General features: G+C 43.7%; 1 protein-coding gene across 1 annotated transcript in view; it reads left to right on the top strand.

The window, feature by feature from the left end:
* CLPX (caseinolytic mitochondrial matrix peptidase chaperone subunit) overlaps positions 1-10,065 on the top strand; it is a 43,167-nt gene extending 33,102 nt beyond the window's left edge. Inside the window, exons 11-14 of the mRNA XM_025390681.1 lie at positions 3,186-3,485; positions 4,621-4,713; positions 5,738-5,844; positions 7,336-10,065. Of these exons, the coding sequence (XP_025246466.1) occupies positions 3,186-3,485; positions 4,621-4,713; positions 5,738-5,844; positions 7,336-7,426 (591 nt within the window). The 3' untranslated portion in view covers positions 7,427-10,065. The remainder of the gene's footprint in view (positions 1-3,185; positions 3,486-4,620; positions 4,714-5,737; positions 5,845-7,335) is intronic.
* Positions 10,066-25,819: the final 15,754 nt, after the last annotated feature.

Genomic DNA, 25,819 nt, shown 5'->3' with positions numbered 1-25,819 from the left:
TTAAGTGAAATGACATGTAACAGATTAATTTTTCCTCATCAATTTAATAAGGAAATTATGTTGAACAAAATGACATTATTGGAGGACATGTTGTATGTTTCGTTTAAAGTTGCAGTTTCCAAGAACCTATCAACGATGTTAAATGAGGACTTAGTGTATTTCTAGTTTTTTAAAACTTCAGAGTAGGCTGGGCGCGGTGGCTCATGCCTATCATCCTAACACTTTGGGAGGCTGAGGTGGGTGGATCATGAGGTCAGGAGATCGAGGCCATCCTGGCTAATATGGTGAAACCCTGTCTCCACTAAAAATACAAATATTAGGTGGGCATGGTGGCAGGCGCCTGTAATCCCAGCTACTCGGGAGGCTGAGGCAGGGGAGTCACTTAAAACCCAGGAGGCAGAGGTTGCAGTGAGCCGCGATTGTGCCACTGAGCCACTGCACTCCAGCCTGGGTGACAGAGCAAGACTGTTTCAAAAATTTAAAAAAAAAAAAAAACTTCAGAGTAGTAAATGGAAAGATTTCTAACTAAATATCATCTGTATATGGACTTTGCTCTTTTTTTTGGAATCGGAATCTCGCTTGTCACCAGGTTGGAGAGCAGTGGTGCGATCTTGGCTCACTGCAACCTCCGTCTCCTGGGTTCAAGCGATTCTTGTGTCTGTGCTTCGTAAGTAGCTGGGATTACAGGCACACGCCACCACACCCAGCCAATTTTTGTATTTTTAGTAGAGACGAGGTTTCACCATGTTGGCAAGGATGGTGTTGATCTCCTGACCTCATGATCCACCCACCTCGGCCTCCCAAAATTCTAGGATTACAGGCATGAGCCACCACACCCAGCCTGTATGGGCATTTTAAAAGTGTAACTTAATGAGTTCAACTTAATATTTTATCTGGGGAGTTCATTATTGAAGGTAGTTACTGTATCAGTACAATTTCTATTCATTCCCCCTGCCCAATTCACTGGTGCCCAGTAAAGTTTATCTCCGTTGCCCTTGCTCATAGAGTTTACCATAGATCACTGCTGACGTTCACCAGTGGAGGGGAGCATTTTGGCAGATACAGGAAGGATTATGATCCCATCTAGTGTTATAGGTGTTTCTTCTTATAACCCCTGCTTTTAATTGGGACTGGGACTTGTTTCTTCATATCCTCATAGTACATGCCCAGTACTTATTTTTTGATTGAGTACAACAAAATGTAATGTCAGCATAGTGGCAGGAAGCCCAGAAAACACCTGTATTTTCCATGGTTTTGTAGTTTGCATAATAGCACAAGTGATCGCATTTATATTACATAACATTCTATTTGAAATCTTCATGTCATAGATCAGCTGTGTGCTATATTGCTTGATGTAAGTCTTCTTGGCCTTGAATGTCCTAGTTTAAGTAATAGGTTAGTAGTAGTAAAAAATAATAATCATAATGCTGCTAATGGTGCGGTTGTCCATGGTAGTTCCTTTGCCTAGCCTAGGTGAGGAAACACTTTTAAAAATACTAACTGTGCTACGTAATTACTGTTATTCCTCAGTACCAGGCCTTTTTCAGCATGGATATGGTTAGATTTTTGTTTTTCTGCTAATTTATGGAAAATTTCAGTAGCAGCCAAAACATAATATGAAAATTTGTTTTTTTGTGTCATTGAAATACTGCATAAATTAGCCTAACAAATTAGAAAGAAATTATTTCTTTGGGTGTGTGTGTGTGAGAGCGCTAACCTTGTATTTGAAACTCTGTAACTAAAAGCAAAGACCATGTTCTGATGTTTATTTATAATTAATATTTCATACTTCCAAAAAGGATTTGAAGCTAGAAACATGTAGGACAGAAGGTTTGAAAGTAATGTCAGAAAAAGAATCAGAAGTACACAGAAGGAAGGTTTAAGTTGTAATTCTGATTTGTTGAGAATTAGGTCACTCCATTTAGCTGTGAACTTTATTAATGAAAATTAGGGGAGCAGTCATAGGCTCTAATTCTTATTACTTTGACTGAAGCAAGCTCTATATGCCTTCCATATGCTCTAGTTCTTATTACCTGGCCCCACCTCCTAATAATACACAGGATTTCAACATACAAATTTGGGGACACTTAAATATTCAGTCCATTGCAGACAGAGTCTTGCTCTGTCGCCCAGGCTGGAGTGCAGTGGCGTGATCTCAGCTCATTGCAACCTCCACGACTCTGAGGTTCAAGCAATCCTTCTACCTCGGCCTCCCGAGCAGCCGGGATTATAGGTGAACACCACCACGCCCAGCTACTTTTTGTATTTTTAGTAGAGACATGGTTTCACCATGTTGGCCAGGCTGGTCTCAAGCTCCTGACCTCAACTGATTAGCCTGCCTCAGCCTCCCAAAGTGCTGAGATTACAGGCATGAGCCACCGTGTCCAGCCTGCAAACAGATTTTTAGCTTAGGCTATGTTTGCACATATCATGTACTTCTCTTGTTGTTTTGACAAAAGCTATATGACATGACAAAATTAAGCTTTCTGAGAATTGCCTGGAGTACAGTTCGTTTATGTTGACTGAAATGAGATCCATTTGCCTTTATATACCCAACCTTGTTCAGCAAAGTTAGCGTTCATTTTATTTTTTATGTTTTTGAGGACTCTAGCTTTGCAAAAGTTAGCATTCTTGTTTGATGTCATTCTTACATTTTTTTGTAAAATCTAAATTATTCTAACTATGTATGCAGACCAAATCATAATTTTAGAAGAATCATGATTTAGCAGTGACTTAAGACACTTACAGATAATTTTCTCATTAGGCTGCTTGTACCTCCATATTTATAGTTTTTATACCTTTTGGAAAAACCACACTCATCTAGAAGTCTTGAATAAACCCTGCAACCTTATTATCTGAGTTCTAAGGGACTCCCTTTGTAGTTATTATATGCTTTTATTAGAATTCATTCTTTGAGGGTTGGTTATTACATAGCGGTTACGTTCTCAATTCTGAAGGCAGACAGGGCAGACCTGAGTTCAAATTCTGGCTTTCCCACTTACAGCAATAAGATTTTGGTCAAGATATTTAACCTCTCAGCCTCTTTTTTTCCTTTGTAAAATGTAAATGATAATAAAACCTTCTTCATAGAGTTGTTACAAAGATCATATGAAATATGTATGAAAAGTACTTAATACACTATCATTTGATTCTACTATTTATAATATGCATCATTTCTTTGGCAGTATCTTGGATTTGGAACACCATCTAATCTGGGAAAAGGCAGAAGGGCTGCAGCTGCTGCAGACCTTGCTAATCGAAGTGGGGAATCAAATACTCACCAAGACATTGAAGAAAAAGATCGGTTATTGCGTCATGTGGAAGCCAGAGATCTGATTGAGTTTGGCATGATTCCTGAGTTTGTGGGACGGTTGCCTGTGGTGGTTCCATTGCATAGCCTAGATGAGAAAACACTTGTACAAATACTAACTGAGCCACGAAATGCTGTTATTCCTCAGTACCAGGCCTTATTCAGCATGGATAAGGTTAGATTTTTATTTTTTGTACTTAGTTATTTTTTATTTTCTTGCTATTGAAGTTCTACATAAAGTAACCTAACAACAAAAACAAATTCTGCTCATCTAGAATACCAGCCTATTCCTTACTAAATATGGATCTAGGAATCAAGGAAGGCATATTGTATTATGTTAGAATTTAGGAGTTGTTTTTATTTCTTCTGAATTAAAACCATCATTATAGCCTAAAGCCCAAGAAAAATAATGCCATTAGCCTACCTCAACACCTCCAAGCCAGACATACTGGATTGTCCTTTCAGTCTTGATATTCTAAATGCTTTTGTTGTGACATACTGTGTGTATTTTTATATTCTTTTGCCAAAATAGGGTTTTATTAATCCCACATATACGTCTCTGTAGCAAACACCTAGCCCACATATCCAATTAGATAACAAATGGTTTGGGTTTTGTGAACTTTGTGTCTCTAAATATCAGTCTCCTCTTCTCTATTGCCACTGCCTCAAGTCAAGCCCATTTGTTATTCACCTTGACTCATGCATTTAATTCCTAATTGGTCTGCCTGTCTCACGTCTGTCTGTGACTACCACCACCAAAATATCATTATCTTCCTCTTTACTTCTAGAATGGATCATTGAGCACAGTGCCCAACAAATAGATATTAAGTTCTTAAATATTTATTGAATAATTAAAGACAAGGCTAATGTTTTTACTCCCTTGCTTAAAATCCTCCAGTGGTTCCCTAGTCTTATTTAGATGCCTCCCCCTTTGCCTCTCCCTTAGCTCCATGTGCATACACTGGACTATAAGTGCTAGTTTGCTAATCTGTCATCTGTCATCACACAATAGACTGTAAGTTGCTTGGCAAAGATGATGTTTATTCATCATTAAATCCCTAGTATGTAACACACAGAGGTTTGGTAAATGTTGAAAAAAATCCTAGGGAGTCTGTGTTAATCTAGAAAACATCTTCAGAACAAACTTGCAATTCATAATACTGATACTGTCATGGGTTAATTGATAGAAACAAGTGCTTCTTGAAGGCAGGGTTCCAAAACACCATGAATTGTACCCTCACTTAATGGTACATTTTCTGGAGGTAGAAATTAACAATAAAAGTTATAATTTATTTTTAATGTATTTGTAGTGTGAACTGAATGTTACTGAGGATGCTTTGAAAGCTATAGCCAGATTGGCACTAGAACGAAAAACAGGTGCACGAGGCCTTCGGTCCATAATGGTGAGTTGGCATTATTTTCTAAAAACAATTATTTCTTGGTCTGAGTTTTGAGTATATTAAGCTTCCTTGTTTTTCTTTTGGAAAACAGATACATTTTCTTTTGGAAAATCTATCTATCTATCTAGAGAGAGAGAGAGAGAGAGAGAGAGACAGACACCGACAGACAGACAGAGTCTCAAAGGATTGCAGTGGTACGATCTTGGCTCGCTGCAATCTCTACCTCCCAGGCTGAGGCTCAAGCAGTCTTCCCACCTTAGCCTCCCAAGTAGCTGGGACTATAGGCAAGAACCACCACACCTGGCTAATTTTTGTATTTTTAGTGGAGATGGGGTTTCACCATGTTGGCCATTCTGGTCTCGAACTCCTGATCTCAGGTGATCTGCCTGCCTCGGCCTCCCAAAGTGCTGGGATTACAGGCATGAGCCACCACGCCTGGCCTGAAATGTTTTTTTTTTTAATCACAGTAGATTATATTTTGCTTTTTCTCAAAAAGGAACTTCAAGGTGTTTGCAACAAAGGACATGGACATAATATGATTAATGAAACAGAAAATCGGGATTGGGCCTCGTAACTCACATCTATAAATCCCAACACTTTGGGAGGCCGAGGCAGGAGGATTGCTTGAGCCCAGGAGTTTGAGACCAGCCTGGCAACATAGACCTTCATCTCTCAAAAAAAGATAAATAAATAAAAATAAAAAAAAACAAGAGGCCGGGCATGGTGGCTCATGCCCATAATCCTAGCACTTTGGGAGGCTGAGGCGGGCGGATTGCCTGAGCTCAGGAGTTCAAGACCAGCCTGGGCAACATGGCGAAACCCCATCTCTACTAAAAATACAAAAAAGCCAGATGTGGTGGCTTATGCCTGTAATCCCAGCTATAATCCCAAATATATATAAACATATATGTTTATTTGTTTTGTTTCTTTTTCCTTGAGTGAATGGATTCCAATTTGTGATATATAGAATAAAAGCACTTGTGTGTAATCAGTTTTCAATGTGATTCATTACTTTTTATTTCTTTAGGAAAAGCTGTTACTAGAACCAATGTTTGAAGTCCCTAATTCTGATATCGTATGTGTGGAGGTTGACAAAGAAGTAGTAGAAGGAAAAAAGGAACCAGGATACATCCGGTAAAGTGCATTTTCAAGCCAGAACAGATATAAAATTTAAGATCATCTCCTCATTGCTATGTTTATTGGTTTATCATTTTAAAATTACATAAAAATTGTTATATCGTGTATTTGTAAGGGAAGCAGTAATCTCAGGTTTTCTGTAGAAAAATCTAATTTGGGTATTATAAAAAAATAGTATTTTGTGAGTCTTTGAAAGTTGATCTTCAGGCCAGTGTGGTGGCTCACGCCTGTAATCCCAGCACTTCGGGAGGTGGAGGCGGGCGGATCATGAGGTCAAGAAATAGAGACCATCCTGGCCAACATGGTGAAACTCTGTGTCTACTGAAAATACAAAAATTAGCTGGGTGTGGTGGTGCGTGTCTGTAGTCCCAGCTACTTGGGAGGCTGAGGCAGGAGAATCACTTGAACCTGGGAGGCAGAGGTTGCAATGAACCAAAATCACACCACTGTACTCCAGCCTGGGCAACACAGTGAGACTCGGTCTCAAAAAATATATAAAAAAAGGCAATGGGCTGGATTTGGCTAGCAAGCTACAGTTTCCTAACCCCTGATTTATTCAATAAATGTTTACTATACAATGTTTGACATTAATGTTACCTACACAAAAACTAGGTTTCTGTTTAACTCAATCATAAGGTATGTTATGTTTTATGTTTGCTTATGTTCCAGGATAACTTTAGAGGCAGTTAATTTTTTTTGAACACCCTTAGTTATCCAGAGAGATATAATCTCTTATTTTTATTGTTTAATGATGTTGACATGTGGCTTTTAAAGTAATTGTGGTGATCTGAATTATTCTTACTAGTTTGAGACAAGATGGATTTGGTCAGAAGTAGCTTCTTTACCATATACATATGCTAAATTCAAGCATTTGAGTTGAAATAACAGATGATGCTTTCTTGGAGAAAAGGATATTTTAAGCCTTCACAATTGAAGCCATGTTGTCCTTTTTTTTTCAGTAATAAATTTGTCAGGGAAAATGTTGGGAAGTTTATTTACTTGGTTGTATAGGCTGTTTCCCATATTACTAAGCAATCTTTTTTTTTTTTTTTTTTGAGACGAAGTCTCGCTTTGTCACCCAGGCTGGAGTGCAGTGGTGTGATTTCGGCTCACTGCAACCTCCACCTCCTGGGTTCAAGTGATTCCCCTGCCTCAGCCTCCTGAGTAGCTGGGACTACAGGCATGCGTCACCACACCCGGCTAATTTTTGTATTTTTAGTAGAGATGGGGTTTCACCATGTTGGCTAGGCAGGTCTTGAACTCCTGATTTCAAGTGATCAGCCCTCCTTGGCCTCCCAAAGTGCTGGGATTACAGGTGTGAGCCACTGTGTCTGGTCTAAGCAATCTTAATATTAAAAGTGCTCCTAGTATTTTCTATTATCGTGGCTTTCTTAGCTAGGGGAGGTTACTTTGCTGTTTTGATTTTAAAGATCACGTTTACCTCCGTTTTTTATTTAAAAAAAAAACAAACATGGCTTTTCATTGTAGGGCTCCAACAAAAGAATCCTCTGAAGAGGAGTATGACTCTGGAGTCGAAGAAGAAGGATGGCCCCGCCAAGCAGATGCTGCAAACAGCTAAACTGTCATATTGCTGTCCTGTATATACAGCTTTTCCTTCTTTTGTTTAGGATCATAACTGTCTCTACAGTCTGATATTAAAGGCATTGGATCTATCTTGGATATCATACATGATCAGAGAAGCCTTTAGGATAAGAATCAGATCATGTATATTATTGTAACATCACATTGATTTTACAGAGGACGTTATGTGGACTTTAATGACACAGTGTTTAGAGATAAAATGTACATTATTTTGGTTCAGTTTTTTAAAAAAAACTATGCTTTAACAAAATTCTTAGGAATTCTTTTAAGCAGTGCAGGTATTGCAATAACTGTAGATGTTACAATAATGTTACTCTACAAATGGGAAAATAAATTCTTTAAAATTGAATATTGCGATACCATTCTTTAGTGTTACTTTTTTACCCACATGTGTTTCTGAAAATATTGGAATTATATTCATCTTGAAAATTGGACCAGGTAGGCCAGGCACGGTGGCTCATGCCTGTAATCCCAGCACTTTGGGAGGCCAAGGCAGGTGGATCACGAGGTCAGGAGTTCAAGACCAGCTGGCCAAGATGGTGGAACCCCATCTCTACTAAAAATACAAAAAATTAACCGGGCGTGGTGGCAGGCGCCTGTAATCCCAGCTACTCTGGAGGCTGAGGCAGGGGAATCGCTTGAACTCGGAGGGCAGAGGTTACAGTGAGCTGAGATCGCGCCACTTCTCTCCAGCCTGGGCGACAGAGTGAGACTCCGTCTCAGGGGGGAAAAAAAAAATTGGACCAGGTAGTTAAAAATTTCATTGAAAAATACCCTGAAGAGAACTATATTTTGATAATTGGTTTAGCTGTATTCCTAGTCTTATCTGCTAACGCATGACAGCATGACACTAACTTCCCAATTGGTTCTGTAAAAAAGGCGATTTTCTTACCAAGTTGTCTGATTTACCATCTTTTTTTTTTTTTTTTTTTTTTTTTTAAAAAAAAAAAAAAGACTCGCTCTGTCCCAAGCTGGAGTGCAGTGGTGCGAGCTTGGCTCACTGCAGCCTCCGCCTCCCAGGTTCAAGCAATTTTCCTGCCTCAGCCTTCCGAGTAGCTAGGATTACAGGTGCACACCACCATACCTGGCTAATTTTTGTATTTTTAGTAGAGACAGGGTTTCACCATTTTGGCCAGGCTAGTCTCTAACTCCTGACCTTGTGATCTGCTGGCCTCGGCCTCCCAAAGTGCTGGGATTACAGGCATGAGCCACCGCACCCAGCCTTAATTACCATCTTTAATCCATTTTAGTACTATGGGGTGAGTAAATGGAATTGAAGTCTGGCTTAAATCTTCAGAAAGTTATATATTTATATTATTTTATTTTATTTTATTGAGACAGAGTCTCGCTGTGTCACCCAGGCTGGAGTGCAGTGGCACGATCTTGGCTCACTGCAACCTCTGCCTCCCGGGTTCAAGCGATTCTCATGTCTCAGCCTCCTGAGTAGCTGGGACTACAGGTGTGCACCACCACACCTGGCTAATTTTTTGTATTTTTAGTAGTGACGGGGTTTCGCTATGTTGCCCAGGCTGTCTCTCCTGAGCTCAGGCAATCTGGCCACCTTGGCCTCTGACAGTGCTAGGATTACAGGCATGAGCCACCACATCCAGCCAGAAAGATACATATCTAATTCTATAAATAGCATGCAGTGTCAGTCATGGTAACAGCCATGTGCTGACCTAAATAAAATTTCCTGATATTGTGTACTTAACCTGAAGTACTGAGCTAGTTTTTTTGTTTTGTTTTTGGTGCTGAACATTTTGGTCTAATTCTTTGGCTTCTTAGAACATTTTAAAAAATATATATGTTTTGCTATCAGCCAAAGTAAATGTGTTCACACTAACATATAAGTTACTAACCTTCATTATACAGCAAAGGTAAAAAGTGGTGGGATATTTGGGGTCTTAATGAAAATTGTATCATTTAACTCCATAAATATTAAAATATTTGGGTATCTTTTAAGCTTTTTTTTCTTTCCTTCTATAATGGTGGTACAAGTTCTATATTCATTCAGTTTAATCTCATTCGAAATTGTTTAAATCAGAGTACATGTAAATATTTGTCCTTATTTTTTGGTTTATAGACTGTTGAGCTTTCCTTTTACACTGTTTTTTTGTTTTTTGTTTTTTGGGGTTATTTTTTTTTGAAAAATTGAAGCTATTAGGAAATTCTAAATCTTGTTGATGAAGATTTGGGCTTTCTATGATATAATTAATAAAAGGAATGTGTGGTATTTATGGCTGGGTAGGACCAGAAATGCACTTTGTATTACAGTGTTAAGGCTGGTTGCTATAGTATGGAACAGAAACACCTCTCCTTGGTCTCCCTAGTAATGGTTCAAGTTCTCCCCAGGAAGTCTTAACGTATTATAACTTTGTTCATTATCTTTCCCTTATAGCATCATTTTCCTTTTTGTAGAGTGGAAATCAGACTAGCTGCTAAACATATTAAGGGTAATCCTCCAGAAATGGACTGGGAGGCATTTTAGTCACAACAACTTACATTTGACTTTGGAAGTTGTTAACAAAGCATAATCGATGTTTTTAAATCAAACGCAATTTGTATCTTGGAACTTACATTTTGACATTTGAATAAAACAAAAAGACTAAATGAAAAGGCAACGTGGTGGTGTGTCCATCCTGCAATGGTGCAGGAACACTGCATTGACAACAACAAGCACAGCCAAACAGTGCCAAATTTAAAGGGGCACAGATGTCATATGAGCTGCTTCATTTTAGGGATTGGTTAATCCTTGGCACTTCCATATCAGATAAATTCTAGCTGTAGATTCCACAGACAATGTTTGTTAAACATTTGTCGAAAACCCTTACTTAAATGTCCTGCACGGTACTTCACACTAGGGACACAGACCAAGCTTTTCAGGAATCTTACTAGTCTTGTAGGGGAAACAAATACAAACTAAAGTGTATTTTAATAGTGGAAGTGAGATAGGTACCAGGTGTGGTGACATAGAAAGTGATGGCCCAGATAGGTCTGGAAGAACAAGTAGAAATTTGCCAGAAAAGAATAATGAGAACTAGGCTGGGCGCGGTGGCTCAAGCCTGTAATCCCAGCACTTTGGGAGGCCGAGACGGGCGGATCACGAGGTCAGGAGATCGAGACCATCCTGACTAACACGGTGAAACCCCGTCTCTACTAAAAAATACAAAAAACTAGCCGGGCGAGGTGGCGGGCGCCTGTAGTCCCAGCTACTCGGGAGGCTGAGGCAGGAGAATGGCGTGAACCCGGGAGGCGGAGCTTGCAGTGAGCTGAGATCCGGCCACTGCACTCCAGCCTGGGCGACAGAGCGAGACTCCGTCTCAAAAAAAAAAAAAAAAAAAAAAGAATAATGAGAACTAAATCAAAATCTCAGAAGTGTAAAACAACAACTTGGAAGCTGTAGGAGGTAAGAAATAAGCAACAACTGTAACTTCTTGTTAATACTCTGAAATGACCATTTAATATTCTCCTCTCTCCGTGTAGCTAAGGACCTTGCTTCACATTTCATTGAAAAACCATTGATGGGCCGGGCGCGGTGGCTCACGCCTGTAATCCCGGCACTTTGGGAGGCCGAGGCGGGCGGATCACAAGGTCAGGAGATCGAGACCACAGTGAAACCCCGTCTCTACTAAAAATACAAAAAATTAGCCGGGCGCGGTGGTGGGCGCCTGTAGTCCCAGCTACTCAGGAGGCTGAGGCAGGAGAATGGCGTGAACCCGGGAGGCGGAGCTTGCAGTGAGCCGAGATCGCGCCACTGCACTCCAGCCTGGGCGACAGCGCGAGACTCCGTCTCAAAAAAAAAAAAAAAAAAACCATTGATGGAATTCATCATCCCACCCCCTATAAGCTATCTACTCCATCACTCAACCTTTCTCCCTAGTTACAACTGAAGTATCCCTCCTACAAAACTCAGTTACTCCACATATGCTTAGGGTCTCATCATCCCCTCTCGTTTCTCAAGGCCTTTAGTTCTTTTGATCATGTCTCTCCTATAGTATCTGTGTCCTTCCTTCTGAATTATTCCCAGTGGCATCCAAACACTGCTTAGTATTTCCTGTCCTATAGCAAATCTCCCAAGCTTATTCACGTATCTTTTTTTTTTTTTTTTTTTTTTTTTGAGACGGAGTCTCGCTCTGTAGCCCAGGCTGGAGTGCAGTGGCCGGATCTCAGCTCACTGCAGGCTCCGCCTCCCGGGTTCACGCCATTCTCCGGCCTCAGCCTCCCGAGTAGCTGGGACTACAGGCGCCCGCCATCTCGCCCGGCTATTTTTTGTATTTCTTAGTAGAGACGGGGTTTCACTGTGTTCGCCAGGATGGTCTCGATCTCCTGACCTCGTGATCCGCCCATCTCGGCCTCCCAAAGTGCTGGGATTACAGGCATGAGCCACCGCGCCCGGCCTCACGTATCTTTTTAACTACACCATAAATTCCACAAGGATGGTGACCCAAACTGTTTTATTAACTATAACCAGCACCTACCATAGTGCTACATATATCTGGTACCCCATACATTTTTAAAGAAATAATGGAATGGCCACTCATAGTGGCTCATGCCTGTAATCCCAGCACTTTGGGAGGACGAGGCAGGTGTATCACCTGAGGTCAGGAGTTCAAGACCAGCCTGGCCAAACATGGTAAAACCCCATCTCTACTAAAAGTACAAAAATTAGCCGGGCGTGGTGGCGGGCACCTGTAATTCCAGCTACTCAGGAGGCTGAGGATGGAGGATCACTTGAGCCTGGGAGGTGGAGTTTGCAGTGAGCTGAGATCGCACCACTGCACTCCAGCCTGAGTGACAAGAGCGAGACTCCATCTCAAAAAAACAATAATGGAATGTCTTTTTTTTTTTTTTTTTTTGAGACGGAGTCTCGCTCTGTCGCCCAGGCTGGAGTGCAGTGGCGGGATCTCAGCTCACTGCAAGCTCCGCCTCCCGGGTTCACGCCATTCTCCTGCCTCAGCCTCCCGAGTAGCTGGGACTACAGGCGCCCGCCACCTCGCCCGGCTAGTTTTTTGTATTTTTTAGTAGAGACGGGGTTTCACCGGGTTAGCCAGGATGGTCTCGATCTCCTGACCTTGTGATCCGCCCGTCTCGGCCTCCCAAAGTGCTGGGATTACAGGCTTGAGCCACCGCGCCCGGCCGGAATGTCTTGTATGCCAGGTTAAATTGTAAGTTTTTACAGAAGTTAGTGGGGGATTATTGAAAGAGTTTTAGCAGTGGAGTTGAACATGATCAGATGTGCATTTTAAATTGTTGGGGACAGGCTCAGGAAAATGAATGGAAGGAAACGTGACTGGAGGCCTACTTAAGAATATTTCTCCAGCACTTGCCCTTCTATCTCCTAGCTCAACAGTTTCCTCCACTTTTTCAGGTTAGTTCTCATCAGCATACAAACAAAACAACTTTCTTGAACCCACATCCTCTCCACCTGTTGCCCAGCTGCTTCTCTTCTGCAGCACAAGTAAAAGATGGTCTTGCATTTTCCGATTCCCTTCCAGGATTTGACTCTTCTTTTTAAGGGATGGAGGGGTCTCACTCTCACCCAGGCTGGAGTGCAATGGCACTATCATGGATCACAACATCCTCCAACTCCTGGGCTCAAGCCATCCTCCCACATTGGCCTTCCAAAGTGTTGGGATTACAGGCATGAGCCACCGCACCTGGCTCCAGGCTTTGACTATTAAATGAGAAGCTGTCAGAAGGTTTTGCACAAAGAAGTGATACTTGGTTACAGTGTGAGAGAACAGACTTAAGAGGACAAGGAAAAGATACATGATGGCTTGCGCTAAGGTAGTGGAAGTGGAAGAAGTGAATAGGTAGGTATTTTTGCAAATCTGATGAAAAGCGTTATCCTGTGTTCAGTGGGGAAACTCATTATTATAAAAATGTCTTATCCCTAAATTTATAAATTTAATAGTTCAAGTAAATGCCAATATTTTATAAGCAATATATATTTTTATAAATTATAAATATATATAAAATGTCAAAATTTTACATTGAAGTCAGGCAAGTTGATTCTCAAGTTCATATGGGAGAATGGTGAACAAGCAAAATGAAAAAGTACACTTATGTAGTGCTTAATGCAACAACTCTAAGGTGGATACTACAATCAAGTCTTTATGCTCATAAAGAAACTGAAGCCCAGAGGGGTTAAGTAGCTTCCCCAAGCTCACACAAAGAAACAGAGCCACGGTTTAACCCTAGATAGACTGGTTCTAGAATCCTACAGGTAACAATGAAGAAGGAGGAGGGACTGCCTCTACTACCTTTTTTTTTTTTTTTTTTTTTTTTTGAGAGTCTCTTGTCTCCCAGGCTGGAGTGCAGTGGCGCGATCTCAGCCGTCTTACAGGTTCACGCCATTCTCCTGCCTCAGGCGCCTGCCACCGCACCTGGCTAATGTTTTGTATTTTTAGTGGAGACGGGGTTTCACTGTGTTAGCCAGGATGGTCTCGATCTCCTGACCTCGTGATCCGCCCGTCTCGGCCTCCCAAAGTGCTGGGATTACAGGTGTGAGCCACCACGCCCGGCCCTTTTTTTTTTTTGTAACTTTATACTGGGATACATGTGGAGAACGCGCAGGTTACATAGGTATACATGTGCCATGGTGGTTTGCTGCACCCATCAACCCATCATCTAGGTTTTAAGCCCTGCATACATTAGGTATTTGTCCTAATGCTATCCCTCCCATTGCCCCTTCTACTAGCTATGTTTAAAATACAAAGCTATAACTAGGTGTGGTGACTCACACCTGTAATCCCAGCAATTTGGGAGGCCGAGGCAGGAAGATTGAGCCCAAGAGTTTGAGACCAGCCTGGGCAACATGGGAGATCCTGCCGCTACAAAGTATGTAAAAAATTGGCCAGGCATGGTGGCATGCACCTGTAGTCCCAGCTCCTTGGGAGGCTGAGGTGGGAGGACCCCTTGAGTCCCGGAAGTCACAGTGAGCTGGATCATACCACTGTACTCCAGCTTGGGCAATAGGGCTAGACCCTGTCTCAAATATGTGTGTGTGTATGTATGTATGTATTTTTAAAGCTTTAAAAATTTAAGTTTGTACCAGTGCATGAATGGGCAGACAGACTAATAGAAAAGAATGGGCCAGGTGCAGTGGCTCGTGCCTGTAATCCCAGCACTTTGGGAGGCTGAGGCAGGTGGATTGATTGAGCCCACGAGTTCCAGATCAGCCTGGGCAACATGGCAAGACACCATCTCTATAAAAAATAAAAATTAGCCAGGTGTGGTAGCTCATTCACACCTGTATTCCTAGCTACTCGGGAGGCTGAGGTGATAATCACCTGAGCACAGGGAGGTCAAGTGATCGTGCCCTGCACTCCAGCCTGAGTGACAGAGTGAGACCCTGTATATTCTCCCGAGGCAGGAGAATTGCTTGAACCCAGGAGGTGAAGGTTGCAGTGAGCCTAGATCATGCCACTGCACTCCAGCCTGGGAGCTAAGGCAAGACTGTCTAAAAAAAAAAAAAAAAATGACATGGACAACGAAATCCAGGCTGAGGTGGCCTCAGATGGAGATGAGAAACTCATTAGGAACTGGGGCAAGCGTGGTGGTGGGTGCCTGTAGTCCCAGCTACTCAGGAGGCTGAGGCAGGAGAATTCGCTTGAACCCAGAAGGTGAAGGTTGCAGTGAGCCAAGATCGCACCACTGCACTCCAGCCTGGGGGACAGAGCCAGACTGTCTCAAAAAAGAAAAAAAAAGTAAACCTACAAAACTTAAAAAAACAGGAGAAAATCTTCAGGATCTAAGGATAAGCATCGAGTTCTTGGACTTGACACCAAAAGCACAATCCAGAAAGGGAAAACTGATAAATTGGACTTCATCAAAATTAAGAACTTTTGCTATGCCAAAAGAAAAACCCTGGCCAGGTTCAGTAGCTCATGTCTGTAATCCCGGCCTTTGGGAGGCAAAGGTGGAAGAATAGCTTGAGGCCAGGAGTTTGAGATCAGCCTGGGCAAGACCCCCAATCTCTACCAAAATTTTTTTTTAATTAGCAGGGTATCGTGATGTCTGCTTGCAGTCCTAGTTACCCTAGAAGTTAAGGTGGGGGCCGAGTGCAGTGGCTCACACCTGTAATCCCAGCAGTTTGTGAGGCTGAGGCAGGTGGATCACCTGAGGTCAGGAGTTGGAGACAAGCCTGATCAACATGGTAAAACCCCGTCTCTACTAAAAATACAAAATTAGCCTGGCATGGTGGCGCATGCCTGTAATCCCAGCTACTCGGGAGGCTGAGACAGGAGAATCGCTTGAACCCAGGAGGCAGAGTTTGCAGTGAGCCAAGATCACGCCACTGTACTCCAGCCTAGGTGACAGAGTGAGACTCCATCTTCAAAAAAAAAAAAAAAAGAATTATAAAAGTAGAGGATAGATTCATGTAGATTCATGGTTAAGGAGAAGGTGGATTAAGGAAGAGAATTGAGTGTGGCTATAAAAGGGCAAAGGAGGAATATTGGTAGTGATGGACATGTTCTGTATCCATGTCAATATCCTGACTTTGATATTCTAACAGGACTGCCAGGTTTGTATGCCAGTTACACAGCAATAGACATCTGACATACACTGACATCTGGGTTTGAACTGGAGAGTTAAATTTTTTTCCTTTTTTAAAAATTAAAAATAATTTGCAACGCACAACTTTGCTCATGTAGTTAAGAAAGAGTTTAATAATCTCAAGATGTCAAACAAGGAAGCAGGAGGAATTCTCAAGATTAAAATCTGTTTCCTCAAAGGGTTCTGGGCAATGGTTTTTAAGGGGGTTGTGGAGGGTGAGGGACTAGAAAAGTTGGAGTCATCGATTGGTTGAGTAAGGTGGATGATACGGTTTTGCTCTGTCTCCATCCAAATTTCATCTTGAATTACAATAGACCCCACATGTCAAGAGAGGAACCTGGTAAGAGGTGATTGGATCATGGGGGCAGTTTCCTGCATGCTGTTCTGATAGTGAATTCTCACGAGATTTGATGGTTTAAAAGTGTTTGGCAGTTCCCCTCCTTGCTCACCCTCTCTCCTGCCACCTTGTGAAGAAGGTGCTTGCTTCTCTTTTGCCTTCTGCCATGATTATAAGTTTCCTGAGGCCTCCTCAGCCATGCAGAACTGTGAGTCAATTAAACCTCTTTATAAGTTACCCAGTCTCCAGTAGTTCTTTATAGCAGTGTAAAATAATAGAACTATAGAACTAATAGGCCAGGGGCAGTGGTTCGTGCCTGTAATCCAGCACTTTGGGAGGCCGAGGTGGGTGGATCACCTGAGGTCAGGAGTTTGCAACCAGCCTGGCCAACATGGTGAAACCCCATCTCTACTAAAAATACAAAAATTAGCCGCACATGGTTGGCGGGTGCATGTAATCTCAGCTACTTGGGAGGCTGAGGCAGGAGAATTGCTTGAACCTGGGAGGCAGAGATTGCAGTGAGTGAAGACTACACCATTGCACTCCAGCCTGGGCAATGAGAATGAAACTCCGTCTCAAAAAAAAAAAAAGAAAAAGAAAAGAAAATGAACTAATACAGAGGATAAAATCAGGATGTGGAAATTATTATTTCATTAGTCAGCTTTTTGCTGGGTCCTTCAGACCAGCTGGCATGGTATCTAAAGAAGATGCTCAATGGAAAACGTATCTAACAATGTCTTAGATTTTATCTATAGAACAGGAAAAGAACAAAGACTTTTGTGACAAGGGCTAGTTATCCTTGGGTAGTAAGAGTAGTGACCAACCACAAGGAACTGGGACAGAAGGCAAGCCGGCTTAATGATTGTCATTGATTGTGCTATCAGCCTACTTATTTTTCCCCCTATTGATTTTATAAAGTGTTGCAGGTGAGCAGTGACTATCTGAGGCCAGTATCAGTGTGGGCAGTAAGAAGAATTTACCAAGACAGTTGTAGGTAAAGAAAGGCAGATTTATGAAAGAAAGTATGAAAATACATTGCAAGAGTGCAAGGGGCAGGTTAGCAAGAGAGGAGCTAATTGTGAGGAGACAAAGGCTTGCCAGGGATTTTATAGAATGGTGTTTGTGCTGTATGCCGAAGAGGGCTTTGTGCAGTACTGATAACTGCAACCAAGGCTGCAGTGAGCTAACTTGCATTTTTTTTTATAAGCCAAGGGTCTGGTGATAGCTGGGCACAGGAATATAGTGAGTTATTAGCACAGGAGGGCTATGTGTCCTGGACCATGAAGAAAGGCAGACTTGTAGCTATCTGCCTTTCCTTTTTGCTCTTCCTCAGTCCTGCCAGCCCCACTCCTTTTCCCTAAATTCCACAGGAAGTTTTTTTAGGGATGGTTTTATGACAGGAAAATATATTGGGCCCCCAAGATCACCAAGGAAAACTCAGGCTAGAAACTGCTTAGGGCAAAACTGCTCCATTCTATTCAAAATCACTTACCTGCTCACTGAGACAGATGCATATCTGATTTGCCTCCTTAGGAAAGGCTAATCAGAAATTCAACAGAATGTAACCATTTGTGTATAACCTGTGACCTGGAAGCTCCCTCCCGGCTTCAAGTATTCCTACCTTTGCTTCAAGTTGCCCCACCTTTCCAGACTGAACCAATGTGCTTCTTACAAATACTGACTGATGTCTTTTGTCTCCCTAAATGTATAAAACCAACTGTGCCCTGACCGCTTTTGGCACATGTCATCAGGACTTCCCTGAAGCTGTCTCACAGGTGCTGTCAGGCCTGAGCCCAAGCCAAGCCATCGCATCTCCTGTGACTTGCACGTATATGCCCAGATGGCCTGAAGTAACTGAAGAATCACAAAAGAAGTGCAAATGCCCTGCCTCGCCTTAACTGATGACATTCCACCACAAAAGAAGTGAAAATGGCCGGTCCTTGCCTTAAGCAATGATATTATCTTGTGAAATTCCTTTTCCTGGCTCAAAAAGCTCCCCCATGAGCACCTTGTGACCCCCACTCCTGCCTGCCAGAGAACAACCCCCCTTTGACTGTAATTTTCCTTTACCTACCCAAATCCTATAAAACGGCCCCACCCTTATCTCCCTTCCCTGACTCTCTTTTTGGACTCAGCCCGCCTGCATCCGGGTGATTAAGAAGCTTTATTGCTCACACAAAGCCTGTTTGGTGGTCTCTTCACACGGATGCATATGACAGGTGCATCCTCAACCTTTTTTTTTTCCTCCTTCCCCGGAGATGGAGTCTTGCTCTGTCACCCAGGCTGGAGTGCAGTGGTGTGATCTTGGCTCATTACAACATCCACCTCCCAAGTTCACGCAATTTTCCTGCCTCAGCCTCCCAAGTAACTGGGATTACAGGTGTATGCCACCACAGCCAGCTAATTTTTGTATTTTTTTTATTAGGGATGAGGTTTCACCATGTTGACCAGGCTAGTCTCAAACTCCTGACCTCATGATGAGAGAAGTGAGACCCTCTCATATTGTTTTATATTGTTTTATACTCAGAAAAGAGAAGTGAAACTAAAGGCAGGTAGCCCAGCGCCTAGGAACCAGACCCGAAACCAAGGAACCAGACCCGAAACCAGGCCTGGGCCTGCCTGACCTAAGCCTGGTAGTTAAAATTCGACCCCTGACCTAGCAACTTGTTGGGAGTAAGCCCCCCAAAATCTGGCCATAAACTGGCCCCAAAACTGGCCATAAACAAAATCTCTGCAGTACTGTGATATGTCCATAATGGCCGTAACGCCCAAGCTGGAAGGTTGTGAGTTTACAGGAATGAGGGCAAGGAACACCTGGCCTGCCCAGGGCGGAAAACCGCTTAAAGGCATTCTTAAGCCACAAACAAAAGCATGAGCGATCTGTGTCTTTAAGGGTATGTTCCTGCTGCAGTTAACTAGCCCAACCTTATTCATTTAATTCGGCCCATCCCTTTGTTTCCCATAAGGGATACTTGTAGTTAATTTAATATCTATAGAAGCAATGCTAATGACTGGTTTGCTGTTAATAAATATGTGGGTAAATCTCTGTTTGGGGCTCTCAGCTCTAAAGGCTGTGAGATCCCTGATTTCCTACTTCACACTTCTATATTTCTGTGTGTGTGTCTTTAATTCCTCTAGCACTGCTGGATTCGGGTCTCCCCGACTGAGCTGGTCTCGGCAGCAACTGATGCTATCTATAGATTTCAGACATTGTATAGAAAGACATGGTGAAACTTCCTGGTCTGTGCATGCAGCCCCTGTCACGTACCCCCTGGCTTGCTCAATCAATCACAACCCTTTCATGTGAAACCCTTAGCATTGTGAGCCCTTAAAAGAGACAGAAATTGTGCACCTGAGAAGCCCAGATTTTAAGACGCTAGTCTGCCAATGCTTCCAGCTGATTAAAGCCAGTCCCTTCACTATCTTGGTGTCTGAGGGGTTTTGTCTGCGGCTTATCCTGCTACAATGATCCACCCACCTCAGCCTCCCAAAGTGCTGGGATTACAGACATGAACCACCACACCCAGCCAGCAAAATAAACTTTCTAAATTAACTGAGACCTAGCTCAAATTTGGGGGGTTTACAGTTTCAATACTGTTACTATAAAGGGGTCCCAATCCAGATCCTGAGAGAGGGTGATATGATTTGGGTCTGTGTCCCCACTCAAATCTCATCTTGAATTGTACTCTCATAATTCCCATGTGTTGTGGGAGGGACCCAATGGGAGATAATTGAATCATGGGGGTGGTTCCCCCCATATTGTTCTCATGGTAGTGAATAAGTCTCATGAGATATGATGGTTTTATAAAGAGGAGTTTCCTTCCACAAGCTCTGTCTTTTTGCCTGCTGCCATCCCTGTAAGATGTGACTTGCTCCTCCTTGCCTTCTGCCATGATTGTGAGGCCTCCCCAGCCATGGGGAACTGTAAGTCCATTAAACCACTTTCGTTTGTAAATTGCCCAGTCTTGAATATGTCTTTATCAGCAGCATGAAAACAGACTACTGTTTGGGTGAAGGAGAAAGGACAAGATGGAGGAAGGTGAACAAGAAGGCATAATCCATGTTGCTTCCGGGTTCTTCCTCACCAACTTTCCCGCGCGCAGGAAGATGCAGATCAACCGAGCATGCTCCAGGTGATGTCAATCCGAAGAGATCAAAACTTACCCGGCCACGCCTATGGAGACGCCCCTATCACGCCCTTATCCTGCCCACTGCCCTCCCCCTTCCAGTACCAATGCATAAAAGTCTGCCACTGGCAGGAGCCAGCGTGACTTCTTCGGCCCCCCGCATTTGTGGACCGGAGAACATCACCCGAGAGCGCCAGCGCGACTTCCCTGGCCCCCCACACCTGAGGACCAGTGAACCTCGTCTGAGAGTGTATGCATATTTGCAATAAAAGACTGCCACTTTCTTACGTACTTTGGCCTCAAGTTTAATTACTTAGCTCTCCTAAATTAAGTTAAATTACATTAAATTAAAACAACTACTACAGTAAATTGGTACCAGTAGAGCATGGCACTGCTAAAAAGATACCTAAAAATGTGGAAGCGACTTTGGAACTAGGTAACAGGCAGAGGTTGGAACAGTTTAGAGGGCTCAGAAGAAGATAGGAAAATGTTGGAAAGTTTGGAACTCCCTAGAGACTTGTTGAACGGCTTTGACCAAAATGCTGATAATGATATGGACAATGAAATCCAGGCTGAGGTGGTCTCAGATGGAGATGAGTAACTCATTAGGAAGTGGTGCAAGGGTGACTCTTGTTATGTTTTAGCAAAGAGACTGGCAGCATTTTGCTTCTGCCTTAGAGATCTGTGGAACTTTGAACTTAGGAGAGATGATTTAGGGTATCTGGCAGAAGAAATTTTTAAGCAGCAAAGCATTCAAGAAGTGACTTGGGTGCTGTTAAAGGCATTAAATTTTAAAAGGGAAACAGAACATAAAAGTTCAGAAAATTGGCAGCCTGACAATGCACTAGAAAAGAAAATCCCATGTTCTGAGGAGAAATTCAAGCGGGCTGCAGAAATTTGCATAAGTAACAAGGAGTTGAATGTTAATCTCCAAGACAATGGGGAAAATGTCTCCAGGGCATGTCAGAGACCTTTGCAGCAGCCCCTCCCAACACGGGCCCACAGGCCTAGGAGGGAAAAATAGTTTCATGGGCCAGGCCTAGGGTCCCTCTGCTGTGTGCAGTCTAGGGACTTGGTGCCCTGCATCCCAGCCACTCCAGTCATGACTAAAAGGGACCAAGGTACAGCTTGGGCTGTGGCTTCAGAGGGTGCAAGGCCCAAGCCTTGACAGTTTCCACGTGGTGTTGAGCCTGCGGGTGCATAGAAGTCAAGAAATGAGGTCTGGGGGCGGGTACACTGGCTCACGCCTATAATCCCAGCATTCCCAATGATTGTGAGGACTCCTCAACCATGTGGAAGTGTAAATCCATTAAACCTTTTTCCTGTATAAATTACCCAGTCTCAGGTATGTCTTTATTAGCAGCATGAAAACAGGCTAATACAGAAGGTCCTTGGATCTTGTGCAAGAAAGATTTCAGGGCAAGTCCACAGTACAAAGCAAAAGCAAGTTTATTAAGAAAGTAAAGTGGTGAAAGAATATCTACTCCATAGACAGTAGGGCGTTCCCGAAAGTAAGAGGAGGACCTAGGTACAATGCTTGTTTACATATAGGATAAAAAAAGATCATGGGGATATGTGCTCTGCCACAAGGGTTTGTGATAAAGAATTTTTTTTTTTTTTTTTGAGATGGAGTCTCGCTCTGTGGTCCAGGCTGGAGTGCAGTGGCACGATCTTGGCTCACTGCAAGCTCTGCCTCCCAGGTTCATGTCATTCTCCTGCCTCAGCCTCCCGAGTAGCTGGGACTACAGGTGCCCACCACCACGCCTGGCTAATTTTCTGTATTTTTGTTTAGTAGAGATGGTGTTTCACCGTGTTAGCCAGGATGGTCTCGATCTCCTGACCTCGTGATCTGCCCGCCTCGGCCTCCCAAAGTGCTGGGATTATAGGCATGAGCCACCACGCCCAGCCTAATTTTTGAAATTACTGTATTTTGCAAGAATCAGTATTACTATCTTTATTTTTTTTTTTTTTTTTTTTTTTTTTGTGAGACGGAGTCTCGCTCTGTCGCCCAGGCTGGAGTGCAGTGGCCGGATCTCAGCTCACTGCAAGCTCTGCCTCCCGGGTTCCCGCCATTCTCCTGCCTCAGCCTCCCGAGTAGCTGGGACTACAGGCGCCCACAACCGCGCCCGGCTAATTTTTTTGTATTTTTAGTAGAGACGAGGTTTCACCGTGGTCTCGATCTCCTGACCTTGTGATCCGCCCGCCTCGGCCTCCCAAAGTGCTGGGATTACAGGCGTGAGCCACCGCGCCCGGCCAGTATTACTATCTTTAAAGCAAAATTAGGAACGCTTCTATTCTCAAAATATCAGGGTATCAGGACACTCCTAAGTATGGGTTTGTTTACTAAACGTTATTAGCCTGTTCCCTTAACCATAAACATCTAGAGGCTAGGAATACCTAACTTCCTGGGAATGCAGCCAAGCAAGTCCCAGCTTCACTTTTCCTAGCCCTCACTCAAGATGGAGTCGCTCTGGTTCAAACACCTCTGACAATGACAATTTTGTACTACAGTTTTACAAGATGTCACCATTAGGGGAAACTGGGTAAAGGGTACACAGGATCTCCCTGTATTACTACTTCTCATATTCCATATGAATCTACAATTGTCTCAAAATAGTTTAATTTAAAAAATCTAATCATGTGGCACAGCCTTCTCTTTACCTCTTGTTTAAAACCAATTGCTTCCCAGCTACTCGGGAGGCTGAGGCAGGAGAATGGCGTAAGCCCGGGAGGCGGAGCTTGCAGTGAGCCGAGATCGCGCCACTGCACTCCAGCCTGGGCGACAGAGCGAAACCCCAACTCAAAAAAAAAAAAAAAAAAAAAAAAAAAAAAAAAACAATTGCTTCCGATTGTTCATATCTATGAGACCCCAGACATTAGGACTTCACTTCCACAGGATCACCAGACTCCTCTCAGAGTTCCATAACTGGCACTTTTTTTTTTTTTTTTGGAGACAAGGTCTCACTCTGTCACCCAGAGTGCAGTGGTGTGATCTCAGCTCACTGCAACCTCTACCACCTGGGTTCAAGCAGTTCTCCTGCCTCAGCCTCCCTAGTAGCTGGGATTATAGGCACGCACCACCATGCCTGGCTAATTTTTGTATTTTAGTAGAGACAGGGATTCACCATATTGCCCAGACTGGCCTTGAACTCCTAAGCTCAGGCAATCCACCTGCCTCGGCCTCCCAAAGTGCTGGGATTACAGGCCAAAACAGGCATTCTATCAGTCTTCCCGCTAGACACGGTCCTGTAACCTAAGGCAGGTCCAGTCCCCTGTAGCTTGCAAATTCAAATAAGCACGAAAGAGGCAAAAAGAAAGTGACTGGCCACAGGCACGGTGGCTCACGACTGTAATCCCAGCACTTCGGGAGGCCAAGGCGGGTGAATCATGAGGTCAGGTGATCAAGACCATCCTGGCTAACATGGTGAAAACACCGTCTCTACTAAAAATACAAAAAAAATAGCCGGTCGTGGTGCTGGGTGCCTGTACTCCCAGCTACTCTGGAGGCTGAGACAGGAGAATGGCATGAACCTGGGAGGCAGAGCTTGCAGTGAGCAGAGATCGCGTCACTGCACTCCAGTCTGGGCAACAGAGGGAGACTGTCTCAAACAAACAAACGAAAATGTGACTGGCCAGGTGCGGTGGCTCATGCCTGTAACCCCAGCACTTTGGGAGGCCAAGGTGGATGGATCACCTGAGGTAAGGAGTTTAAGACCAGCCTAGCCAACGTTGTGAAACTCTGTCTCTACTAAAAATATAAAAATTAGCCAGGCATGGTGGTGTGCGCCTGTAATTCCAGCTACTTGGGAGGCTGAGGCAAGAGAACTACTTGAACCTGGGAGGCAGAGGTTGCAATGAGCTGAGATCGCGCCACTGCATTCCAGCCTGGATGACAAGAGCAAAGCTCCACCTCAAAAAAAAAAAAAAAAAAGACTATTCCAGAGCTTAGCTGAGGAGAAGCAGTACAGTCTCCTGCCTTAAGGAAACCGCTTCAGCTTTCTCAGCAGAAAGTGAAGGCTTAAAAGGGGACTTAGGGCCAGGCGCAGTGGCTCACACCTGTAACCCCAGCACTTTGGGGGGCCGAGGTGGGCAGATCACCTGAAGCCAGGAGTTCGAGACCAGCCTGGCCAACACTGCGAAGCCCCATCTCTACTAAAAATACAAAACCACTAAAAATATAAAAATTAGTCGGGAGTGGCAGCGGGGGCCTGTAATCCCAGCAACTAGGGAGGCTGAGGCACCAAGAATAACTTGAAGTCATGATGCAGTGGTTGCAGTGGGTGAAGATCGCATCATTGCACTCCAGCCTGGGTGGCAGAGGGACTCTGTCTCAAAAAAAGAGGGTGGGGGGGCGCAGGACTTGGTTGACCTGGATGGCATGTAAGGGGGTTGGCGGGGGGGGGGCGGGAGGGGAAACCGAGGAGGTGCTAGGACTATGGGACTTGCTCCTATGTATCCATTGGTGATCTGGTTGGCGCCATGGAGGCTGGGGCGAAGGCAGGGGTGGGGGGGAGGGGGACAGAGCTAGGTTGTAAATTGACAATTGTCCCCAGGCAATCCCCTGGTATGGGAAAGTTCCAGAGGTGCCTGGTTTAAGCTTCAGTCCTTGGAACTAATAAGCAAACACATTAGATAAGCTTACAGTGTAGAGAGTTGTGGTGCAGAGAAGGTGAAGGTTAATTGGATTCCTTTTTTTTTTCTTTGAGACAGGTGTCACTCTGTCGCCCAGGGTGGAGTACAGTGGCGCTATCGTGGCTCATTGCAGTCTTTACCTCCCAGGGCTCAGGTGATCCTCCCACCTCTGCCTCCCCAGTGGCTGGGACTACAGGCGCACGCTACCATGCCCGGCTACTTTTTAATATTTTTAGTAGAGACAGGGTTTCGCTATGTTGCCCAGACTGGTCTCAAACTCCAGTTCTCAAGGATCCTGCCTGCCTTGGCCTCCCAAAGTGCTGGGATTACAGGCGTGAGCCACAGCGCCCACCCTATAATTGCATTCCTAAAGAGCTAAGTCGGAGGTGGGGGGAAACGAGAAAGGTAAAAATGGTTCATTTTTCTAAGAAAAATCTACTATCTACTAGGGCCTTTGCACATGTTCCCATCTGCACTGTGCTTCCCTCTCTTTTTCTATTTAACTATTTATCTTCCAGATCTCAGCTGCAGCTGCAGTTCCTCAGGATAACCTCCAACTTCTCGAAGATACTCACCATGATTGATTAGTATGTTATACTAGGCAGGTAGTTCCATGAAGAGAAGATCTGTATCTCTCAGTCTCACTGTATGTGCAGCGGGTAGCTCTGCACCTACGATCCTCAGTAAGAACAGTATTTATGAACTGAACGACCGA

The sequence above is a fragment of the Theropithecus gelada genome, chromosome 7a (genome assembly GCF_003255815.1).
Source record: "Theropithecus gelada isolate Dixy chromosome 7a, Tgel_1.0, whole genome shotgun sequence".
Lineage (NCBI taxonomy): Eukaryota > Metazoa > Chordata > Mammalia > Primates > Cercopithecidae > Theropithecus > Theropithecus gelada.
Note: the sequence above shows the minus strand (reverse complement) of the source record. Positions and strands in the feature narration are given on the sequence as shown.